This window comes from Lytechinus variegatus, chromosome 5 (genome assembly GCF_018143015.1).
Source record: "Lytechinus variegatus isolate NC3 chromosome 5, Lvar_3.0, whole genome shotgun sequence".
NCBI lineage: Eukaryota > Metazoa > Echinodermata > Echinoidea > Temnopleuroida > Toxopneustidae > Lytechinus > Lytechinus variegatus.
In genome coordinates this window covers 27,912,862-27,933,670 of record NC_054744.1, presented here as the reverse complement: position 1 = coordinate 27,933,670, position 20,809 = coordinate 27,912,862, and the positions used below count along the sequence as shown (strand labels likewise).

At 34.1% G+C, this 20,809-nt stretch overlaps 2 protein-coding genes across 3 annotated transcripts in view; both read right to left on the bottom strand.

The window, feature by feature from the left end:
* Window positions 1–3,712, bottom strand: part of LOC121415393 (lamin-B1-like) — a 36,184-nt gene extending 32,472 nt beyond the window's left edge. The window contains exon 1 of the mRNA XM_041608592.1: window positions 3,303–3,712. Within this exon, the coding sequence (XP_041464526.1) occupies window positions 3,303–3,712 (410 nt within the window). The remainder of the gene's footprint in view (window positions 1–3,302) is intronic.
* Window positions 3,713–4,503: 791 nt separating this feature from the next.
* Window positions 4,504–20,809, bottom strand: part of LOC121415862 (vacuolar protein sorting-associated protein 33B-like) — a 33,570-nt gene continuing 17,264 nt past the window's right edge. Inside the window, exons 11-21 of one of the 2 annotated variants that reach the window (XM_041609237.1) lie at window positions 20,020–20,106; window positions 18,875–18,968; window positions 18,330–18,407; window positions 17,848–17,912; window positions 16,358–16,372; window positions 14,431–14,485; window positions 12,102–12,337; window positions 10,583–10,681; window positions 8,852–8,945; window positions 7,578–7,697; window positions 4,504–6,624 (exon numbers count right to left, since the gene is read on the bottom strand). In XM_041609237.1, coding sequence (XP_041465171.1) covers window positions 6,548–6,624; window positions 7,578–7,697; window positions 8,852–8,945; window positions 10,583–10,681; window positions 12,102–12,337; window positions 14,431–14,485; window positions 16,358–16,372; window positions 17,848–17,912; window positions 18,330–18,407; window positions 18,875–18,968; window positions 20,020–20,106 — 1,020 coding nt within the window. In that variant the 3' untranslated portion in view covers window positions 4,504–6,547. The remainder of the gene's footprint in view (window positions 6,625–7,577; window positions 7,698–8,851; window positions 8,946–10,582; window positions 10,682–12,101; window positions 12,338–14,430; window positions 14,486–16,357; window positions 16,373–17,847; window positions 17,913–18,329; window positions 18,408–18,874; window positions 18,969–20,019; window positions 20,107–20,809) is intronic. The other variant, XM_041609238.1, reaches the window with a different exon arrangement.

Sequence of the window (20,809 nt, the reverse complement as noted above, 5' to 3'; positions counted from 1 at the left end):
ATCCAGAACATGTATGTAGGCCTACGTGCATTAGTACTGTTCATTCCGTGCAAATTAATCTTACCTCAAAATACCAGCTAATAATACTTGATTAGGTATTAGCATCAAACAATCGCACTATTGAACAAGAACTTCAGTCACAAGTTGAATAAAAACTGTACAGAGAAGGGAGCGCTGACATTTAAACTCATCAAACTTGACGTACATGTAGAGGAAACTGTATACTGTGCATACTGTACATATACCGGTAGTTTTGATTGTTGAAATATTAATTTGAAAACAGCAGTCAGCACTTGGAAGTTGACTCTTGTCTCTGCATAATACAGACAGGTACGTGCAGGCTATAACCCTGCTAGTACATGTACATTGTAGGTATTGGAAGTCCATGACAGCCCGACTACAAAATGTATGGTATAATACATTAGGGCAGTGCTCAGACCTAGGAAATTTGGAGGTCCCAATCTGACCATCTGCAACTTCAAATTCTGACTGCTCTATCTCTCTCTCTTTTTTTTACAACTGTGCTGATATTTCATGAATGGGATGCTGATATCTGGAACAATGCCAAGTCAGTTTCCATACATGCAGCAATCCATGTGTCACCTCTCACCACACTGTGTACCGAGTGAAAATTCTGCCAACATCATAATTATGAACTTTTAATATTGTACAAGTACATTTTTTAATGGCTGCTGCATTCAAGTACACAAATGTACACTGTATGTATCCCACTGTGTTTAATCGCATAATTATATTGTCAAATGAGTTTCATTCAGAAATAGTATGTATGTACTGTGCATTTTCATGAATAGAATATTACTTGAGGATATCAAATTTCACAGAGGACTTTTAAAATAATCAAGAATAATTGAATATCTTTCTGAGAGAACATCTACCATGACTGAAATCCCCCCCCCCAAAAAAAAATCATCTGGCAATCCCTTCAAATTTCCAGGCATTATTTTTGGGGATACTTGTAAAGTGTCTTCTTCTTCTTCCAGTCTGGTACAGTCCGCCACTGGCGTACATGTATTATCGTACCTTGTGCTTGTCAAGTGTTGAGGGTACAGTGCAAGTAAAAAAATTCTACAATGGACTCTACGTGCAGCTAAAAAATATTGTTAGAAAGTATTGTTTAAAAAATAGTGTCAATATTGTTCTTAAATTTGCTTGTGCATTATTAATAAAAAAAGACAGTATGTAGATATAGAACCTAATGTATAAGATGATATTCAATTGCATAATGTTTCATACAGTCATACTGTAGGCCTACCCTTTAAAATGCCAAGCTCCCTTGAAAACATTTTTTTTTTTTACTGCAATGATGCCTAATGTGCATTGTACAGTGCAGATACTTATACTAGATGTGTGTACATCTATGCTGAGGATATCAGCTGGCTCATCTGATTAAAGCAATTTGTATCACAAATTCACAACAAAGTTTAGATGACATTCTAGCATTTACATTGATGGCTATTGTTGACTTCAGAATGTATGCACAAGTTCTTAAACAGACTATTGACCTTGTTTACCATGTAACAAAAAAGAACTACTGTACTTATGTCTGCTATATTAAAGCAAATGGATACATACATGTACATGTACATGTATACATACAGTAGCCTACTGTTAAAAACTTCTATTCAGCCTACATGTACATGTATTTCAGGTTTATAACGCTTGTTCAAGTACTATGCAGTTACAGTATATTTAAATAGGACACCTCTCAAATAGGACAATATTTCCCTTTTAAAAGCACCCTGATATTCACTGATGATCATGAATGAGTTTACCCAGTAGAAAAGATTGTGTTTCACACCTTTATGGATTAGCAGTTCAGGTTTCCTTAAGGTCAAGTTCACCCAAGAAAAATGTTGATTTGAATCAATAGAGAAAAATCCAACTACAATGTAGTATAACGCCAAAACTTCATCAAAATCAAATTCAAAATAACAAAGTTACATACATTTTGAAGTTTCACAAAACTTGAAAATGTGACATAAATTAGAAAGGTGATGATGTCCCTCACTCACTACCAGATTTTTATTCATTTATTATTATTTTTTTTTTTTTTTTTGGGGGGGGGGGTTATTGCTTGAAATATACAATATTTCAATTTTTACAAATTTGACAATAATCCTGGACAAACTTGACTGAGCCATTTCTTTTAATGGTAATTCCACATGTTCAGAGAGGAATTTCTTTCACATGACAATGAGGTAAAATTAGAATATTTCATATAATACAATACAAAAGAAATAGTGAGTGGAAGATGTCATCAGTCCCATCATTTCCATTTAATACGGCCTGGATGTGCAGTTATCTATTTTGTGAAATTAAGCAAAATTTAATACCTCTTAGTTTACATCCAATTTTGATGAAATTTTCAGTGTTTTAACTGTTATGCTGGTTGAATTTTACTCTGTTTTATATTCAAAAGAACTATTTGTTTGGGTGGACTTGTCCTTTAACAAAAATAATGAGTCTATTACAGCAAAACTGAATTCAAGCTAATAATCTGGAAAGTCAACATGGCAAAAAAGCATCATCATCATCATCTGGTACGGGATGCTTCTTGTAGGATTGGTCACTGAAAACTGCTATGCTGTACTCCGCCAGTTTGAAGTGTGTGAGATTACCAGGTAAGCAGGTCACTTACTGGTACTGTACAGTACTATGTTTTTTTTTAAGTTAGTGATTTTGAATTTCAAAGAGTCCAATATTTATGGTGTCCATGTTTATGTTTGTTCGGACAGCAGGTTATAAAATTAATAAAGTAGTGTTGTGAAAATGGCTGATTTTCCCAAGATCGATAGAATCCTGTCATGCCTGTCTTTTCCAATCCTCAAAAAAAAAAATTATTATTACAAATAAAGTTTATAATTCCAATTTCCAAATTGCTTTGATAAATTACACTCCCATACAGACAGTGACTCTTTTCTTGTTCATGCAACGAACAACTAAATGCGAACGGTACGCTTGACCTCACTCGGCCCTAACTTGAAGCGTCGGTTCAACTGTTCGCGTGGGGCCGCAGCGGCTCGGCCGCATCATCTCCATTATCGGTATCCTGCTGTTCAGTCAAATTCACCACGATCACGAATGACAAGTGTCACATCTTCTTGATTTAGACATAAAAAATAGTATCGGGAGAAAAGTATGTTACAAAACTCCGTTCCTCATAAGCCATTTATTGAACTTTGAAAGTGAATTACATCAAATGTTTTCAATAAATATGCAAAATTAGACATTCTGTCGTACGATTTACGAAATTTCGTTAAACAAGAAAAAAAAAGACTAACCTTGGTCTCAAATTGTCGAGCTCCGTCTTGTACTTCCCACATTCAATCTGCAATTTCGCCTTTTCTCCAGCTGTTTCATCAAGCAATTTTCGGGCATCAGATAATTCCTTTTCGTACAATTCTTTCACGCTATCCAATTCCCTGGTTTGTGTTTCTTCAAAGGAAGAAATTTGAACTTGAAGTCGTCCATTGTCAAATTCGAGTTGACGAACTCGATCAATGTAAGTTGCGAGGCGATCGTTGAGCCCGATCAGCTCTTCTTTTTCTTCGTGCCTTGATATTTTCGTTGGACTCAATAAAGATCCTGATTTTGAAGGTGATGATGAAGAAGCCTTTGGAGTTGAAGTTGACCTAAACTCCGTCCGAGTAGATCGCTTTTCGTATCGTTGACTCTTCGTTTGGGACGCCATGATTTATAAAAATTAAATTGGGTTCACGAAAACAAACACGTCGGACTGCACCGGGCTCTGTGTACACACTCGTGCTTTGCACTGAAGCGAGATTTTCCCCGGCACGCGAAAAGCCCGGAAGTAAAATCTAACGGTAAACGTAAACTCAACCTTCCTGAATATCACGTGATGTAGAAGCTAACAAATCGATAGCCAGAACCGCTTCGTTCAGCGGGAAATTTGTTTCGAACGTGGGCGTATTTTTACATGGTGCCGCTTGTGTTGAGGGATTTCGAGATGGGGTGATACTTCGGTGATGGTGGGACCAGCTACAGTGCCAGTTACGTTTGTTTTTTTAGAACTAGCTTACCTGAGGGGGTGGGGGGAGTGTCCTCCTACCCTGACAGAATTTTGATTATTTTGTTTGCCCTTTTTCAATATAATTTTATTGACAGAATTTTCTGGACAGGAAAGTGTTAATTTAATTTTTGTGCTTGTCTGAAAATGTGTTCCCCTCTTTACTTCACCATTGGCATCTACATATAGCAGTTACCCAAGAGGGTGTCATATATAAAGATTTATGGTTTTAGAAGATGCCTCCTGAATATTCCAAAATCACTTTTTATCATGTTTATCCATCCAAATATTGTCATTTTGTTATTTTAGGTTTTAAATCATTCTTCATGTTTTTTTTTTCTAAAGATATAATTATATACAATTTGCATCAACTATATGACTATCTTCATACTTAACTGTGTATTTAAAATGCAACACTAGATAGACCAAGCAAAATAACAAAATGAACCAATATATTTCTTGTTAATTTAATATAGTTTATTCATCAGAGCATGATTTGTAAATTTTCATTGCACAATATACAAATACATCATGTCTATTTACTTGTACATGTAAAATATTGTATCAAAACGTATTATGGAAAGAAAAAGAATAATTTCTAAAAGAAAAAAAAGGAAAGACAATTTCTATAATGAACAAGAAATGGAAAGGAAGAGATGAAGAAAAATATATATTCATAATGAAAATAAAAAAGATTACTAAGGAACAAGAAATATATGAAGTATAAACAGACAATAATACAGTTGGATAACTATCATTTTTCTTGAATTATTCTCTCAAATATTTGATTAAAAATCCTGCCTATATGATAGAATAAGTCTAAAAATCATTTAAATAAAAAAAAAACTTATTGCACAAACCATCCCTCTTTGGTGGCAAAGGCATAACAAATAACCGGATAATTCAAGTTGTTTGAATATAAAAATCATGCAGACAAGTATCTATACATTATTTCACTCTAAGAAAATGACTTACTGAATCAACTATTTTGAATAATTTGAATCTGGAGGGGGGCGGGGTCCCTTCTCTCTGCGTGGCCTCCTCCTCTCCTACCCATCCATGTATAACGAACTGAGGATTTTGTTCTCATTAAATTAATGAATCATATAGCAAACAAATTTTCTTATTCATCTTTCATTCACTGGCATAATTTGCAAACTACAGAAATGTCAAATTTTACCCTTTCATACTCACCTAGATCTAGAATGAATTAATTTATCTCTTTATTTCAATGAGCTAATTATATAAATCTTTGTGAAGGGTCCATAATAGTAAAAATTAAAGTAACCAACCTTTCATCATTTTATCAACAAATTGAATTTTAATTCCTATCTTTAAACCATATACAGGCTGAACAATAGTTACTTTAAACTTCAATAACAATTAATATAGAAAGAGAAAGTGGTTGAGATGTAGTGGTTGTGAATTTCATATTCCTCCCATGATATCAAAAATGTGCCATACATCCTAATTTGGGACCCATGGCACAAAGAGTTGCAAACAAACATAACTCTAGAAATTTAGCGTAACTTGATTTTCACCAATCAGCTGGGCCGTCTTATAAAGTCTTGCGATCAACCATAATTATGGAAAGCCAGCAACGTCAACATGTAAATATGCATGGTACCCGGTAGGATTGATGGATTTCCATATAGTTGACGTTAATTGGATCAATCACAACTCTTGGTTAGACAGGATTTCGCTTTCATAAAATGTGCTTAATATATAAATAAATTGATGTGGTATAAATGTTGGCCTTCTTTACAGCTAGATTTCATACAAATATAGTACTGTTATTATACAAATCTATTTTGATTCAACAGTGATGTAAACCAATAATTTCCATAATATGATCTTTAAAAATATTTTGGGGATGGGAAGAACTATCCCCCTCTTAATCCTCACTGCTCATGGCTAAGGGCTTGATCCGCAACAGCCTTATTAATTCTGGTCCAGTACCATCACAGAATGACCAATACACTGAGTTGTTAAATGTCCTAGGTGATGTCTATACTGATGCTTCTGCTGTAGCTGGGTGTCAAAACTTTTGTGAAAATATGCAATAAAAAAAGGGGTAGGCTTATGAAAATTGCTGAGGACAGGGTTAACTTTCATAACTGCACCACCCTCGCTGCTTATGCCTATGGACCTGAGCGTAATCTGAGAGAGCCTTGCTATCCACAACAGAAGATTCATTACACTGAAATGTAAAATGTCCTAAGTGATGTCTTTGGGGGTGCTTCTACAATTCTTGGAACTATTGTAGCTGTAAGTCCCAGACTTTTGTGAAAACAAAAAGGGAATACTATAAAAGGGAATACTTTGACAATTACTGGAGACAGGGCCAACTATCCCTTCCGCACCCTCACTGTGTATGATACTGAGCGACACCACCACAGACAACCCATTACATTGAGTTGAACATTGTCCTTGGTGATGCCTTTGAAGTTCTTGGAACTGTTAAAAGTCTTGTGTCCTTCAAGCTGCATCATAGATAGATCAACAAGGCTCCTTGATAGATGCCATCAGTTTGTTGCCGTTGATAACAGATGTAGTGGCAATGATGAAAGTGTAATCTGCAAAGAAAAAGGGGTAAACGTGTCACATAGTCATGGATTCTGAATATTGTGCTATTGCATAAAGTTATGTTTAATACATGACCGTTGCGATTTTTTCTGAACTTTTGAGAATAAAAATCCTTTCATCAATATATAAATTAAATGTAAAGGTATTCAATTTTCAAGATTTGAGCAGAGTAGAATGAAGTTAATACCTGTTATATTAAAATGGGGGGAATTGGGGTACAGTGACTTAGCATTGAGCAGACATTTTGTGGCTTAGCTTACATTAGGTATTTCAAGCATAGACATTCTTCAGCTTGTTTTCTGGCATTGTCAAGGGACATGTATAATAAGCAGAATTTGTGAGTTTATCATTTGAAATGTCTGTTTAGTATTTCAAATCAAAATAATTAGAAAAAGTGCAACTTCATATTCTATAAATAAAAACATTTCAAAATACCTATATAGGCCTCATACAAATAAACATAAGGGGCTATTCCATTATGATCAATCGTTTTGTTCATCCAGCCACCATTTACCCCATTCTTACATTGAATAATAAACTTGTCAGGCCATGATAATTTGACAGCATTACATCTTGTCATACAAACTAGAAAATGGAGACAAATCCCTCAGGTCCCACTTACAGAAGTCAGGGCCCCGTCTCACAAAGAGTTGTAATTGATCAAATCAACCACTACTCTGGAAAGCCAGCAACATCTAAAATGCATATTTCTTCAAAATAATTTTCTAGATATCATGTAAATTCATTCATTCAAAATCTGTGTGGTTCTCTTTGTTGATAAAGGACATTGTGCAAATTTTCTGAAGAAAAATTTACAACATTGATGAATTCCTGTACATCTGAGGTTGACCGGATCAATAGTAACTATTTGTAAGGCGGGGCCAAGATGTATTTTTCATGGAATTGTCCTCAATGGAACTTTCACAGCACATACAAAACTCACTCTTCATTTTTCCAAGAAGCCTCAGGGCATTGATTTCTGCAAAGGTACAGCCTCCTATGAAGTACACCATTACAACCCTCTCTGAGGGAGGGCCACTGATGGAACTGCTTCCTGTATGACCTGACAAATATTAAATATATTTTTATTCTTTGCTGCTGAAAAGAAAACAGTTTTATTAAGAAAATTTACAATCGGGCAAGAGACATCAATCATATAGGACAGCTTGCTCTATCACACAGTAAAAGCTGGATGGATACTTGACTGCATGCAGTCAAAATTTATGCATCAACCATTGCCAAACACAAAATATATCACACACAACTAAAATTCTCCAATAATGACCACCACTGAGCTGTCAACCTGAACAAGAACATTTCAGTATTTATAAAGCAGAAAATCAGTATTTTGGTGAGGAAATCAGTATTTTCAACGAAATATCATAGAACAACACATAAAACTGAAACTTAAGAAATCAGTATTTTTCATGAAACCATCAGTATTCTTCTTATTTTTCAGTACTAAATACTGAAAATCCGTACTACTTGGCAGCTCTGCCACCATCAACTTTGACCCCCTATTAATTTAGATCAACGTCCTGCAATATATGAGCCAAGATTGAAGATAATCACTTAGATGACTCACTAGTTATCATGAATACAAGAAATTTCTATGTATTCAATGACCTTTCACCTCATGACCTAAAATATATTCAGAAAAATATCACTTTCCTTTGCTTCTACTCGCCAAATTTGGAGTTGAATCGTCAAAACAGCTCTTTACTTATTATAAGTACTATAAATATACTTCAGGGTATGTAATGACATCTGTGACCTTTGACCTTAATACATCAAAACTAATAAAGCATTACCACTTCTATATACATACTAGGACCAAGTTTCAGGTTGAGCCATTAAATGGCTATTTATTTATTTATTGTGAAAACAAAGATGAGATGCATTGACGGACAAATGCACGGATGAACAACCTAAAACATAATGTCCTAAAATTTATAGTTGGCAGAGGCATTTAAAAAGGACCCTAATCAAAAGAAATCAAAATGTAGATACAATGAGTTAACCCTGACCCCTAAACATATTTGTGATAAATCTGTAAGGTGTTTGATTTATTGTTTCCTTCAAGTATCGCCCATCATTTCTGAACAAATTTGTGACAAAAGTGAATGATATCTCTATGCTTGAGAAAATACCCAAGAGTTGTGGTGTCCAATTTTATGGGACACCTTGTAATTTGTAATGAGGACTGAGATACAGTACCTTTAACAGATGTCGATTTGTGTGTAGCATATGATGGTCCTGGTAATAACTTGGTCACATCATCAAGACTGGCCCAACTCCCTCTTGAAAGTACCTTAGGTAAGCAATAACAGTATTCAGATTTGATTTAGATAAAACTTAAAAAAGAGGGCAGACAGTCCAAAGATCGATAAATGTCTTTCTGAACAAATAATGATACAAATTATGTATATCAAACATAAAGATGGAATGAGGATTTTAACACATGGCTGTGATCTCATGATGAGGTCTAATGGAAACCTTAATTTCTTGATTTCACCATTTTACTGACTTGTCAATTTGGCAAAAACTTTAACCGTCCATAGAAAAAAAATAGCACTAAAACCTATATTCTTATCTGCATATTATAGATTCTAAAATAAATGTGCAAAAAAATTGCAAAGTTTGGTGAAAATTTGGAGGTTATGTAGAAATATTCCTGCCAAATTGTTTTACCAAAGCATGTTTAGCTAAAATGTAATTCAAAAAATATATTTGTATGATTAGATTAAACCTGTTCAGAAAAATATCAAATAAAAAAATTATATTTCACCACGATTTCATGTTTTTCATCCTTAGATCTAACATACACAACTGTGGTCAATTCATGGTGGACACTCACAAATCACATCTAAATGGAATCCATATGTATATATTATTTGTAAGCTTAGGATTATTTACAAGCATGTGCTAGTTTATCAGCTATAATCTAGACTATGAGGCAATGAATCATTAAATCTAAGAGCAGAGCAAATAGACAATTCCATTGTTCCCCCGCAACAGTGTAATCTGATAATATTTAATGATGTTTGCTCCCCCATCTTATGTTACCTGACAAAGAAAGATGAGTAAATAAAACCAAAATGTCTCATGTTTAAGAATGTGGAAATGAATCAATAAATGTAGGTTTCTTGTTACTATGTAAAGATTTCTTTGAATGAGAAATGTACTTGCATAGGAGGCTAGCTGTATATGAAGGCAAAAAGCAGAAACATATAGTGTACCTATTTAAGGTGAAAAAATATTTTAAAAATGATTCAGAAACAAGGAAGAAAGGTTCTGGGAAGAATGGAGAGATGATTTAAGGTCAGTAATTTTGGGTTCAGAAATACATTTGTTTTAACTTCTATAACAAGCAAGAAATCCTCTTGAAATTGTAAAAAAAATATTATTGATGTTATTATATTAATTATATTATTGATAGGGGAAGAGGGAGGGGGAGGAGGGGAAAGGGAGGGGCTGTTGGCCCAAACAAGAGAAGATGAGCAATGGAAGTGCAAAAAACAACATTTCATTCTTTAAAGCCAATACAAACCGCCAGCTTTGTACAATATACATGTATATAGCACCACCTCAAGTCCTCAACTACTCAAATCTAGCCAGGTTCCTAACCCGCAATATAATAATCTAGGCAGTGTAGTATTGTAATAAAAGCCCATTTGAATAACACACCAATTCACTTCATAATGCATGCCTACCTCAATAATTACGTAGTACCAAATAGAAAAAGAAGTATTTTTCTGTACCTATAATATTATAGGCTAAATTAATGGTTTACATGGGGTTGGTCTGTGGACTGTTTCATGAAAGGTGTCAGCACTGACAAGTCATCTTTCTCTGAGCCAATCAAAACCAAGGATTTCACCGAAATTGTCAGTGCTGACAAATTTAATGAAACACCCCCCAGGTTACTTCCCTTTTAAAGTTTCTTACCTGTTCAACCAATCGGCATGTGATGGGGGTATAGGCACCGCTGAATACGTAAGACATGTCATTTGGGTCCTTAAGGTTCACTTCAGAAGCCTTGGGAATCTGAAGAAATGAGGCATCCAAAACGGATATAGATTGTTAAATAGTAAAGAGTCATCTTTCCAATTTAGCTCAAGATTATTTAAGATACTATTTTAGGAGCAAGAGTCAGGATCAAGCGTGAATCTAGGATTTCATAAAACAGGGCAGGGGCATACAAATCTCTAAATGTTTTTTTTTCTTTCTTTCTTTCTTTCTTTCTTTTACAAATGGTTTCCGACAAAAAAGTACTCACCAGAGAATGGAATAGGATTTCTGTAACCCCCCCCCCCCCTCCACATTGAAGGACACTGTTCCTTATGATTTGAATTTTCCATAACTAATATTCAGGTATCATAGTCAAAGGGTGAAATAAAAATTCTACTTTAAATAAGGGGGCAATGTTTTTGTTTATTGTCTTTATTTTTCTACATTTAAATAGGGCTAACTTTCTATCAATTAAAATAAAGGTTATCACTTCAGGGGGAGAGTTCATACAAGAGTGGGCAAAGTGCCCTTTTGGGGGCTAAATCTCGAACTGGTAAGATTAATTGATTTATGTACATACATGTTAATTTATGACAATAAATAACAATTTTCTGATAACATGACTTGGTCGGGCAATGACTTCATGACTTGAAAGTACTGATGTTTTAAAGAGAGATCGTTACATGATTTTTTCTGACCACTGTTATAACTTATGGCATATTTGTCTGTTAAAAAAGAACAGAAAAGATTCCCCATGGAATGCTCTATTTTACCATGCGCTTCATCTTTTCAAGGTATGAGTCCTTAGCCAAGGCTTACAAAAAAATCCCTTTAATTTTCTTTAAAGTGACTTAAAACATTGTTGCCATTTTCTCCTAAAAACCTAAGGAATTTATCAAAGCAATATAATGAATTTTAGAAGTTCAGTTATAAAAAAAATAAATTTAGGGTGGGAGAATAATAGCACACACATTATTTTCCAAGCAAACGCACATGTAAAGGAATGATTCTTCCAATGCATGATCAGTTAGAAAACTTATGCTGATTCTTATACAAACCAATCACAATAAAACTAGAATAGCTTTTCTTACAGGGTAAGTAAAGTCCATCAAAACTGCAAATGGAATGAATAGATGAAGAAATATTGGTAAGTGACATCATTGACTCTCTCATTTTCATATTTTTTTGTTGTATATAGACCTCTTATCTGGAAAGTAAGCAGAATTTCAAAATATAACAATTTTTTACTCCACATAAGATTTTGATGAAATTTTCAGCATTACGTGTTTTATTTTTATTTATGTCTCTTTATATTCAAATCAACTTTTTGTTGGGGTGGACTCCCCTTAAGGTAATTGGAAAATATAGTTGCACCAAGTCCTAGATGCTTTACAATTAATTGTTTCCAATCAAGGTTGTGCAAAATTTCCTTCTTCTCACAGCGTCTTTAACCTACCAAGTTGAGTTTCCTTGAAAGCTGCCTGAAGCCCGCCCTCTTCATGGCCTTGTCCGCTACACCACTGATCTTGGTGGTGACCCCAGAGACAGTCATCTTTCCCATGTTGATCTCTACTGGCTGCTGCTCAACAAACAGACCCAGTTTCTTCAGATTGGCAAAGGTTAGGAGGTGCTCATAGCCGTGACTCTGAAGGAAGTGCCTCAGTAATGTCTGGTATTCTTTGCTGGGTAAACCTAAAGGGAAAAGAAAATCCGAACAATTAGTATCATATCCCGTCTATTAAGAATTTCAAATAACTGATCTGCCAGATGGAGCTCACACAGTAAATGAGAATTTTCAATATGTTTTCTGGGGCATGCTCAATATTTCATGATCAGTTCTGCTCCAGAAAAAAAAAAAAGAGAAAATATTTGGAGCTCTCACCGTGTTTGGGGCTCACCAAACAGCGGGTTGTCTCTAGTGGGCAACCCTTATGATGTAGTGGTGCAGACACTCATCAGGTTCTACTGAAAACAGTGCCAGAACATATTTAAATGTAGTCTAGAGTGAGGGTGAGAGACCACTTCGGAAAAGATTACCAATATTTATTGTTCAAACTCAAAGAAGGGATAAAAAATACATATACCGTGTAATTCTTTTGAAAGCATTGTTGGGAGTTACTCATCCTCTTTTGGAATGACAATATTTCTATTTTTCAAAGCCTGGTATATTTGCAAAGTATATGTAATATTCACACAAGATATGAAAGGTTTCTCTTGTGGTAATGATTAATCAAGGTTTTGAAGTCTTTCTCATTAAATCATTGTTCAATGCAATGGATAATTCTACAAATGAAAATCCATAATTTATTGTTCGAAATACACATGAAATGAATTACTCCGAAAATTTGCTTTGCCCAATTGATCGTGGGCCCGGCAGCCACCGTGCAGCGCCAGATCGACGAGGCTCTATCCCTTTAATTGTTGAACGCCAAACAGGGTAGCAGCAACTCCCATCTTTTAACGTCTTTTGGTCTGACGCGGCCGGGGTTTGAACTCCCGACCTCCCGGTTGTGAGACGGACGCTCTACCAACTGAGCCAACACAAATGTTTGCATGATGGTACAGACAACATGGAGGAGGTTTAGGATTCAACATGTGGTTAGTCCTGAAAAGAACTGTTAGGATGGCGGAGTGTTGAGATTAAAATTGAGAGGGAAGAAAGAGGAATATAAGTGTGAGATGTATCTTTAGTGAGGTAAGGTGAAGTGATTTAACAAAGTTTTAAACCATGGGGTGTTTCACAAAGACTTAAGTGTGATGTGCTTAAAGATAAATGCCAGTTGTGGTAACGATTTCAAAATGAGTTTGTACAGAATCCAATGAAATGACCACAAAAGTGTCTGTTTGTATAAATAAAAAATATGTGCCAAAGGATTCTGGAAGAAATTGTGTAATTGCTGAGAAATTAACAAATAAGCACTGGATTCGGGTCAAGCGTCGGGCCAACATTCAAAGCAATAATAATACACTGTCCCACATGCACTTATCTGTGTTGGTGATCTTCAGTGTGAACATTTTTAGCGTAGATTTCAAGATTTCACAAAGTTCAGTTTATGTAACTGTAAATGCTAAATGAAATTAAATCACTGATTTGTTACGGGGGAAGGGGGGGGGGGAGTAGGTGTAGGTTATATGTTTTTACTTTGTTTATAATGATTTCACTTTTATGTCTGATGGTGAACTCCTTTACATTATGGTAATCTTAGCTATTTTGCAAGTAAACTGGCTCCATGGAAGACCAGCAGCAATACATAATTGCAGCTGAATATGGATTACCAGCCGTATAATTAACTTTATTCCTTACCTTTTTATTATTGTATCAATAACATTGACCTCATCATCTCATATTGTATGTATATGTACTTTGTATTTGTTATTTTATATATGGAAATAAAACAAACAATCTTTAAATGCCAACATGCACAATGTAAATTAACATGTACAATCTGATTGATGGACACGTGGTAGAGTGTGTCCCGTGTGCATGATCTGACCAATGAGGTGATGCGTTACATACTACAAGTAAGTGAAATTTAAGAAATTTAAGTCACACTTTAGTGATGACTTGGGCTTGGTCTCCTAATGATGTACAGTCAATCTGCCTGGAACATTGAGACTCCTCATCTCTCCTAAGCTCATCTATCCCTCACTGCCAAGACTTCTCAGCTGATCTACACTTCTACTGCAATAATGATATTTCAATTAATACACATTGCTTCATTAATCTCTGTATCTGAAATATCAATGACTATCACACCAGTTAAAAGATTTCCAATCAAACTCACCATTCTGTGTTAGTGACAGTAAACACATCAGTCTGAGGGTTCTTGTTATAGACATCTATAGAGAGAAAAATATATTAATTGCAAATTATTACTATATTATATATTTTCACTATTGTTTATGATTTTCTTCCACTGGGTTTACCTTGCATAAAACTTATTTTCTCTTTATTATTTTCACAGTTCTTATCAACTTCCTCTTTTGTGGATTGTGTTTAACAAAGATTTAAGTGTGGCCAAAAATTGAATTTAATTCCAAAATAAATAAGGCATCACCCCCACCCATCCCCCTCAAAGAATTTGTAAAAATAAATAACAAAATATGTGGTAGAGGGGTAATTTCAAACACTAAAATTCCATCTCTTGAAAAATGCTTAAAATGGGATCCAGCCCTGGTCATAAAATGTTGTGTTGGAAAGGAGAAAAATGGTGAAAGTTTGAAAGAAATCCGACAAACAGTGAGAAAGTTATGGCTGCTTTAAAATTGAGATCCCTTAGATTATGTAGATTTCAAATGGCAACTGGGTAAGAAAATAATGACAAGTGGCAAGGACAACTTTCCCACAGGATATGTACTTCTGTTAAGTACTCATTCCCCTGGGGCAGTAATCTAAATATAGCCCAGGTAGTATATTGTTTTATGTCCTCATAAAAGAAAAATAGAATTTGAAGTAAAACTTTTGAATAATTATATATTAGCCATTTTTCTGTATTGGAGTAAATGGAAGAGTAGTCCTGCATCACTATGACATCACATATGCGGCCAATTTGAGCTCTCTTGGGTATACATGTAGTAATTACCAATATTTACAACTTTTGAAAATTCATAACTTTCTTATCGTTTGTCCCATATAGTTCAAACTGTCACCTATCTACTTATCTGATTTTTCTTTTTCCTCTTAAAACAAATTTTTATTTGGGTTGGAATCCCCTTCCTCATTTAAGTGCTGGTTTATGTTAGGAATGGTATAGCAAGGCTATTTGATTGATTGCAATGGGATTTTTTACCGACCATTTTAAGTTAAAATCCTTGATAAAGATCTTTTAGATCCCCCCCCCCCCCCGATTTCAATACATGCCATTTTAATGTAGATACCATTTGACATACAACATTTTCAAAGAAAATACAATTTAGAAAAAATATTAGGATAGCCATAACATTCAAAACCATTTTTAAGACAAAACCAAACAAAACAGAAAATAACACAGCAGCAGTATCAATAACAATCAATCTTTTGTTGCAGAGGACATGCATCTTATACTGTATTATACATTTTAATGAAAGCACTTTAATCCTTCAAAAATTTCCATATCATTACTAGATAAGTATGAATGTGTTTACCCTAAAACAGTACTGATGCGGAGGGACATGATATACACAAGTGACTTTAATAAATTTTGCATCGTTGCATAAAATTCACTTTGGTAAAGAAAATGAACATGTAGGTTTATTTTTTTCTCAACCATGCAATGAGCTGAAAATTTTGGAATATAATATCTATCTGTACTCTAGAGAGGGAACTATGAACATCTTTTCATGAAAGATGTGCATTACAAATCTTACAAATATCCACATTATTATCATTATCATTAGATATTCCCCGTCCCTCCCCCCCAAAAAAAAAAAAAAAAATAATAACAAATAAAGTTTTACTTGAACATGACTAAAGTTGAAGGTGCCAAAATTCAATGAAATAACTTTGATGTGGGGAAAAAACCTAACTTTATATTCAAGATGCATCTAAATGTATGCATGCTGCAGCATTCTGCCAAGTTTCCCACTAGAGCATGTACACTGCGTTTCCACAACATACGATTCAAAACAAGAAATTTGACCAGTTTCATGCATTATACATGTACTAGACTCAAACACACAGCTTGAAACAGATAAAACTGCTATTAACATGCTTAAATTTAAAAACACACCAACCTTGAAAATATCACTCTGAAAAGGCATACAAGAGAACAGTTGGATATTCAAAGTTAAAGACAATAAGAAAATGAAGGGGAAAATATCAAAACTATGCAGAAATGAATAGAGTATCAACGCTGGGCTTTTAAAACCTTGCATCACAAAATGCAGAAATTTTAGGAAAGCTAAGAAAAAGCTTCATTACAACTCAAAGTGGCAACATTCTTTAACAGAAATTGGGAAGCTATGCTCACACAATATGAGGTTGCCATATTTTCAAAATAAAGACTTTTCTGAGTTGCAATCAATTTTTTTGTTTGTTAATTTGAGACACATGGATTAAATAAAATAGTCCAGCTATAATACAAAAATATAAAAGAAGGAAACGTTTGTTTTAACATCTTCTGCAAATATAAACAGTTTAGAATGTATGTCTTATTCAGTGTCCAATGAAAAAAAAACATGACCCTACATGAGATTCTTTTCTCTACACTACTCAATGGTCTTCTGGCTGGCAGAAGAGCAGTAGTACATGTAGGTCAAGATAGGTTCATGTTGGCAGGTAGAAGGGTGTTAGTTTTAATCCGCATTGTTCATTTTGTGTCGTACATCCTGGAGCTGAAGCATGACAATAATTTTATTTCAATAATGGCTCCTCCTGGGGGCATGGAAGGAATATATTACAAGTTATAACAATGACAATGATTGGCATAAGAAACAATGAACAATTGCAATGCAATGCAGTGTCATTTTGAGTTTCATTTGAAGTGCACAACCCTGATCCTGACCCTGACATTGAAGGCAAAAAAAAAAAATTGAGAAATTAGCATTTTTCGTTATGCTACTGGCATTATCCTATCTTCAAATGGAGCTGTATAAAGACATGCTCAAAATTCATGCCAACAGAAAGATACTGCATGGAATATTTTTCCTGGTATCGCAATTTGCTATGCATTTTTTTATCACTGTTCCACTCTGCTACGCATTTCTTTTAGGTAGCACCTTTTTATACAGAACTGTACAGAATGACAGTGCCATCTATTCCCAGAATGACCAAATATGCTTAAAGAAATTATTCCCTGTTCCATCTTGTATCATTTTAGTGGTTTTCAGCTACAAGCAACTGGCACTACTATACATCGTTGTTTGCCATTATCTTTGATAGACAATCAGAACTCACTAATTTGTTATGCTGCTCTTTCATTTTAGCCGGTGTTTCCCTTTTTTTTCTCGTCAAATCAAGTCTTTATTCAAAATTTCTCCAAAACAATACAGAAAAAAGTAACATAAAATAATACATGAATTCGATTGATTATTGTGTTCTATCCATTCATGCACATAATAAGGGGAATTTGACCAATTTTAAGCATGTCTTTAGTTTGCACCATTCTTAGATTTTGTGGTACCAAACAAATTTTGTTAAAATATCTCCCAATAATCTCAAGCATGCCAAAAATCTGGTAAACCCTCAAAAGTATCAACTTCAAGGTAAGCGTTACAATAAATACCTGCTTGTCAATTTGTTCCTCAACGAATGTGTAGTTGTCTTTCATATTTGTTCCATCAAGCAACGCTGTAGGAATATACAAGAATGCAATTATCAAACAAGATGCAGAAATAAAGATTACTTTTCAATTCTAATATTGATCATATTACTTGGTATCATTAACAATAAATTACCACTTTATATCATTAACACAAAGCTTAGCACTTGGTCGTACATGTAAGTCTGATTATCATAACTGATTGCATTGATCATTAAGAGTAATCGAGTGTACAAATCAACTACTTACCTTTGTGTTATTTCCCTTTGAATGCAAGATTATGATATAAAAAGAATCCATATTCCTGTTTGAGTAACTCTGAATGCAGAAAATAATGACTTTCCGGGGGTAGGGGACTTTCTTTTTTTTTCAATTTCTGCCTTTCAAGTGTTTTTTTAGGGGGCAGGGGTTGGTGCAGCCAAAGTTCAACAGAATAATTAACTCACCATGTTCAGTTTGAAGATGCTCATCAAAATCCAGCTGAGTATTTTTCTGATTCATGATCACCTCACATGCTCCAATATCTGTAAGATGAAATGAATATTATCAAATGGGATGATCATCCTTACAAACGTATAAGTATAAAAGTATTTGTAAAATAGAGATTATTATTGAAGATTTGAAGAAATCAATCAAGGAAATATAAGAGAGTTATAATAACAATTGTAAAAAAAATAATAATAGTAAAGAACAATCCTTGTATAGTGCATTACACCTTTCAAAGGTCTCAAGAAATGAAAGAAAAAATCATAAGGGATAGCTGCTGGTAATATCATGACAAAAATATTATCAGTTAAATATGTACGGTCTATGAATGTACAGTTTTGAATTTCAAAAGTTTATATTTTTGATTTCATATGCAATAATGTAATATAAATTCAATAAATTGAACCTTTTTAGTGGTTAATGAAATAATGAAATACTTTTATACTTGAGAAATAAAGTGAGATTGTATCAAACAAATATATTTATTTGTTTAAAATTCTCTTACGGATTGTGAGTGATTTATATTTCTGCTTCAGATCCTTCAATTCAGACTGTACAAATGTCTTCATGTCACTCACTGAACTTAACTGTCTCCCTTTCTGCAAAGTAAAAAAAATAAATAAAACATTTTGGTAAGAAGAAGAATAAGAGACATATCACTATATCATGACACAGAAGTTAAAAGGGTAATATTGCAGATATTTTGAATTTTCTGATAAGGTATTGAAAACCATTTTGGTGACATCTTCAAAATGATTAAAATCACCATAATTTGCACAAATTTGAATATGAAGGTCAAATTGCCAATTATGGCTAAAGGAAGGGCAATTTAAACTGGTATCATTTCTCACAAGGAATAGTGTTATATTGTCCTTTACGTGCTGAAAGACGATACATGTATATTACTCGTTTCTTACCACAGAATATGAATTGACCTTAAGTTTTCAAACATTGATACATTCAATGTGCATGTAAATCTATATTCTTGCAATTTACAAGCCCATAATTCCGGTTGTGGTAATGATTACAAAAAATAACACAGACTGCAACAAAATGAATTCCCAGGTGTTTGTATATAATTATATAAATAAAAGTTAGATGCCAAATGATTCTGGTTGAAAATGCTAATCACTCAGTTACTTTAGCATGATAATCTGTGAGTAGAATTCTATTTCAACATAATAATAATTATGGTGATGATAGTGATACTACTACTACTACTACTACTACTACTACTACTACTACTACTACTACTACTACTACTACTACTACTTCTACTACTACTAATAAATGAATGAATGTAGTCTTTGGCTCCAGAAAGGAAAGAATGTAAAACAGTCATTGAAGTAAAGATCATTATCATCTTAATCCATATTATTATTATCACATCATTTTCATTGTCATAATCATTCCCTGCTGGCATCATAATCATTATTATCATAATCACCATTATTACCATCATCACCATTACCACCACCATCATCATCATCACCATCCTCATCATCATCACCATCATCATCATCATCTTCTTCTTCTTCATCCTTATTATCATCAGCATCAGAATCATCACCATTAGCATCATCACCATCATCATCATCTTTATTATCATCAGCATCATCATCATAATCATTTGCCTCCAGATAAACTCACATTATACCCCGTCTGTACTGTCTTTGTTGTAGAACTCAGGTAAGTGAAGACATCTGATATATGGCGGTTGCGGATGTCTTCAAAGAGCTGGTGATTGGGAATAAGCAGAAAGCATAAAATTCAATGAAAATCCCACTTGTGAGATACGACTGTCCAGGGGAGCACTTCATGGAGAGTTCCATAAAGTGAGTTTCACTAGCTAATTCTCTCTCAAACCAATCAGATGCAAGGACTTGCAGTAGCTTATAACAATCAGCAGAGAAGATCACTCACTGTTTGTTTCATGAAATGCTCCACTGTATACCTATCATACCTATCATATACATCTATTTATATCAATAAAAATATACAAGGTGTGACAGTTTCCTGTATTTCTAAAAATACCGGATAAGAGCAGAGAAACTGTATAACTCAAAATAACATCTAGGCCCCATTTTTTAAAGACTTGTTCTAGTACCAAATGCACAATTTCTATTAAAATTTCACCTTCAGCCAATCAAATAGAAGGATATAAGCAGCTTTAAAGTGTGATTGAAAATGTATTATTATAACAAGATTAAACTGGAGTAAAGACTTACATGGTGTGTTCAAATAGTATCAGGTTTAGAACAAGATATAAGCCATGAACCTCAATTTCTACTATAAATTCTGTTATCGAAACATAATTTGAAAGGAGTGGGACTTGGGAGCACCAAACTAAGGCATGAACATACTTGCTAGAACGTCAAGTTTCAAGGTCAAATTACCTTGTTTTCTTATTGCTTAAGGGCAAGTCTACCCCAACAAAGAG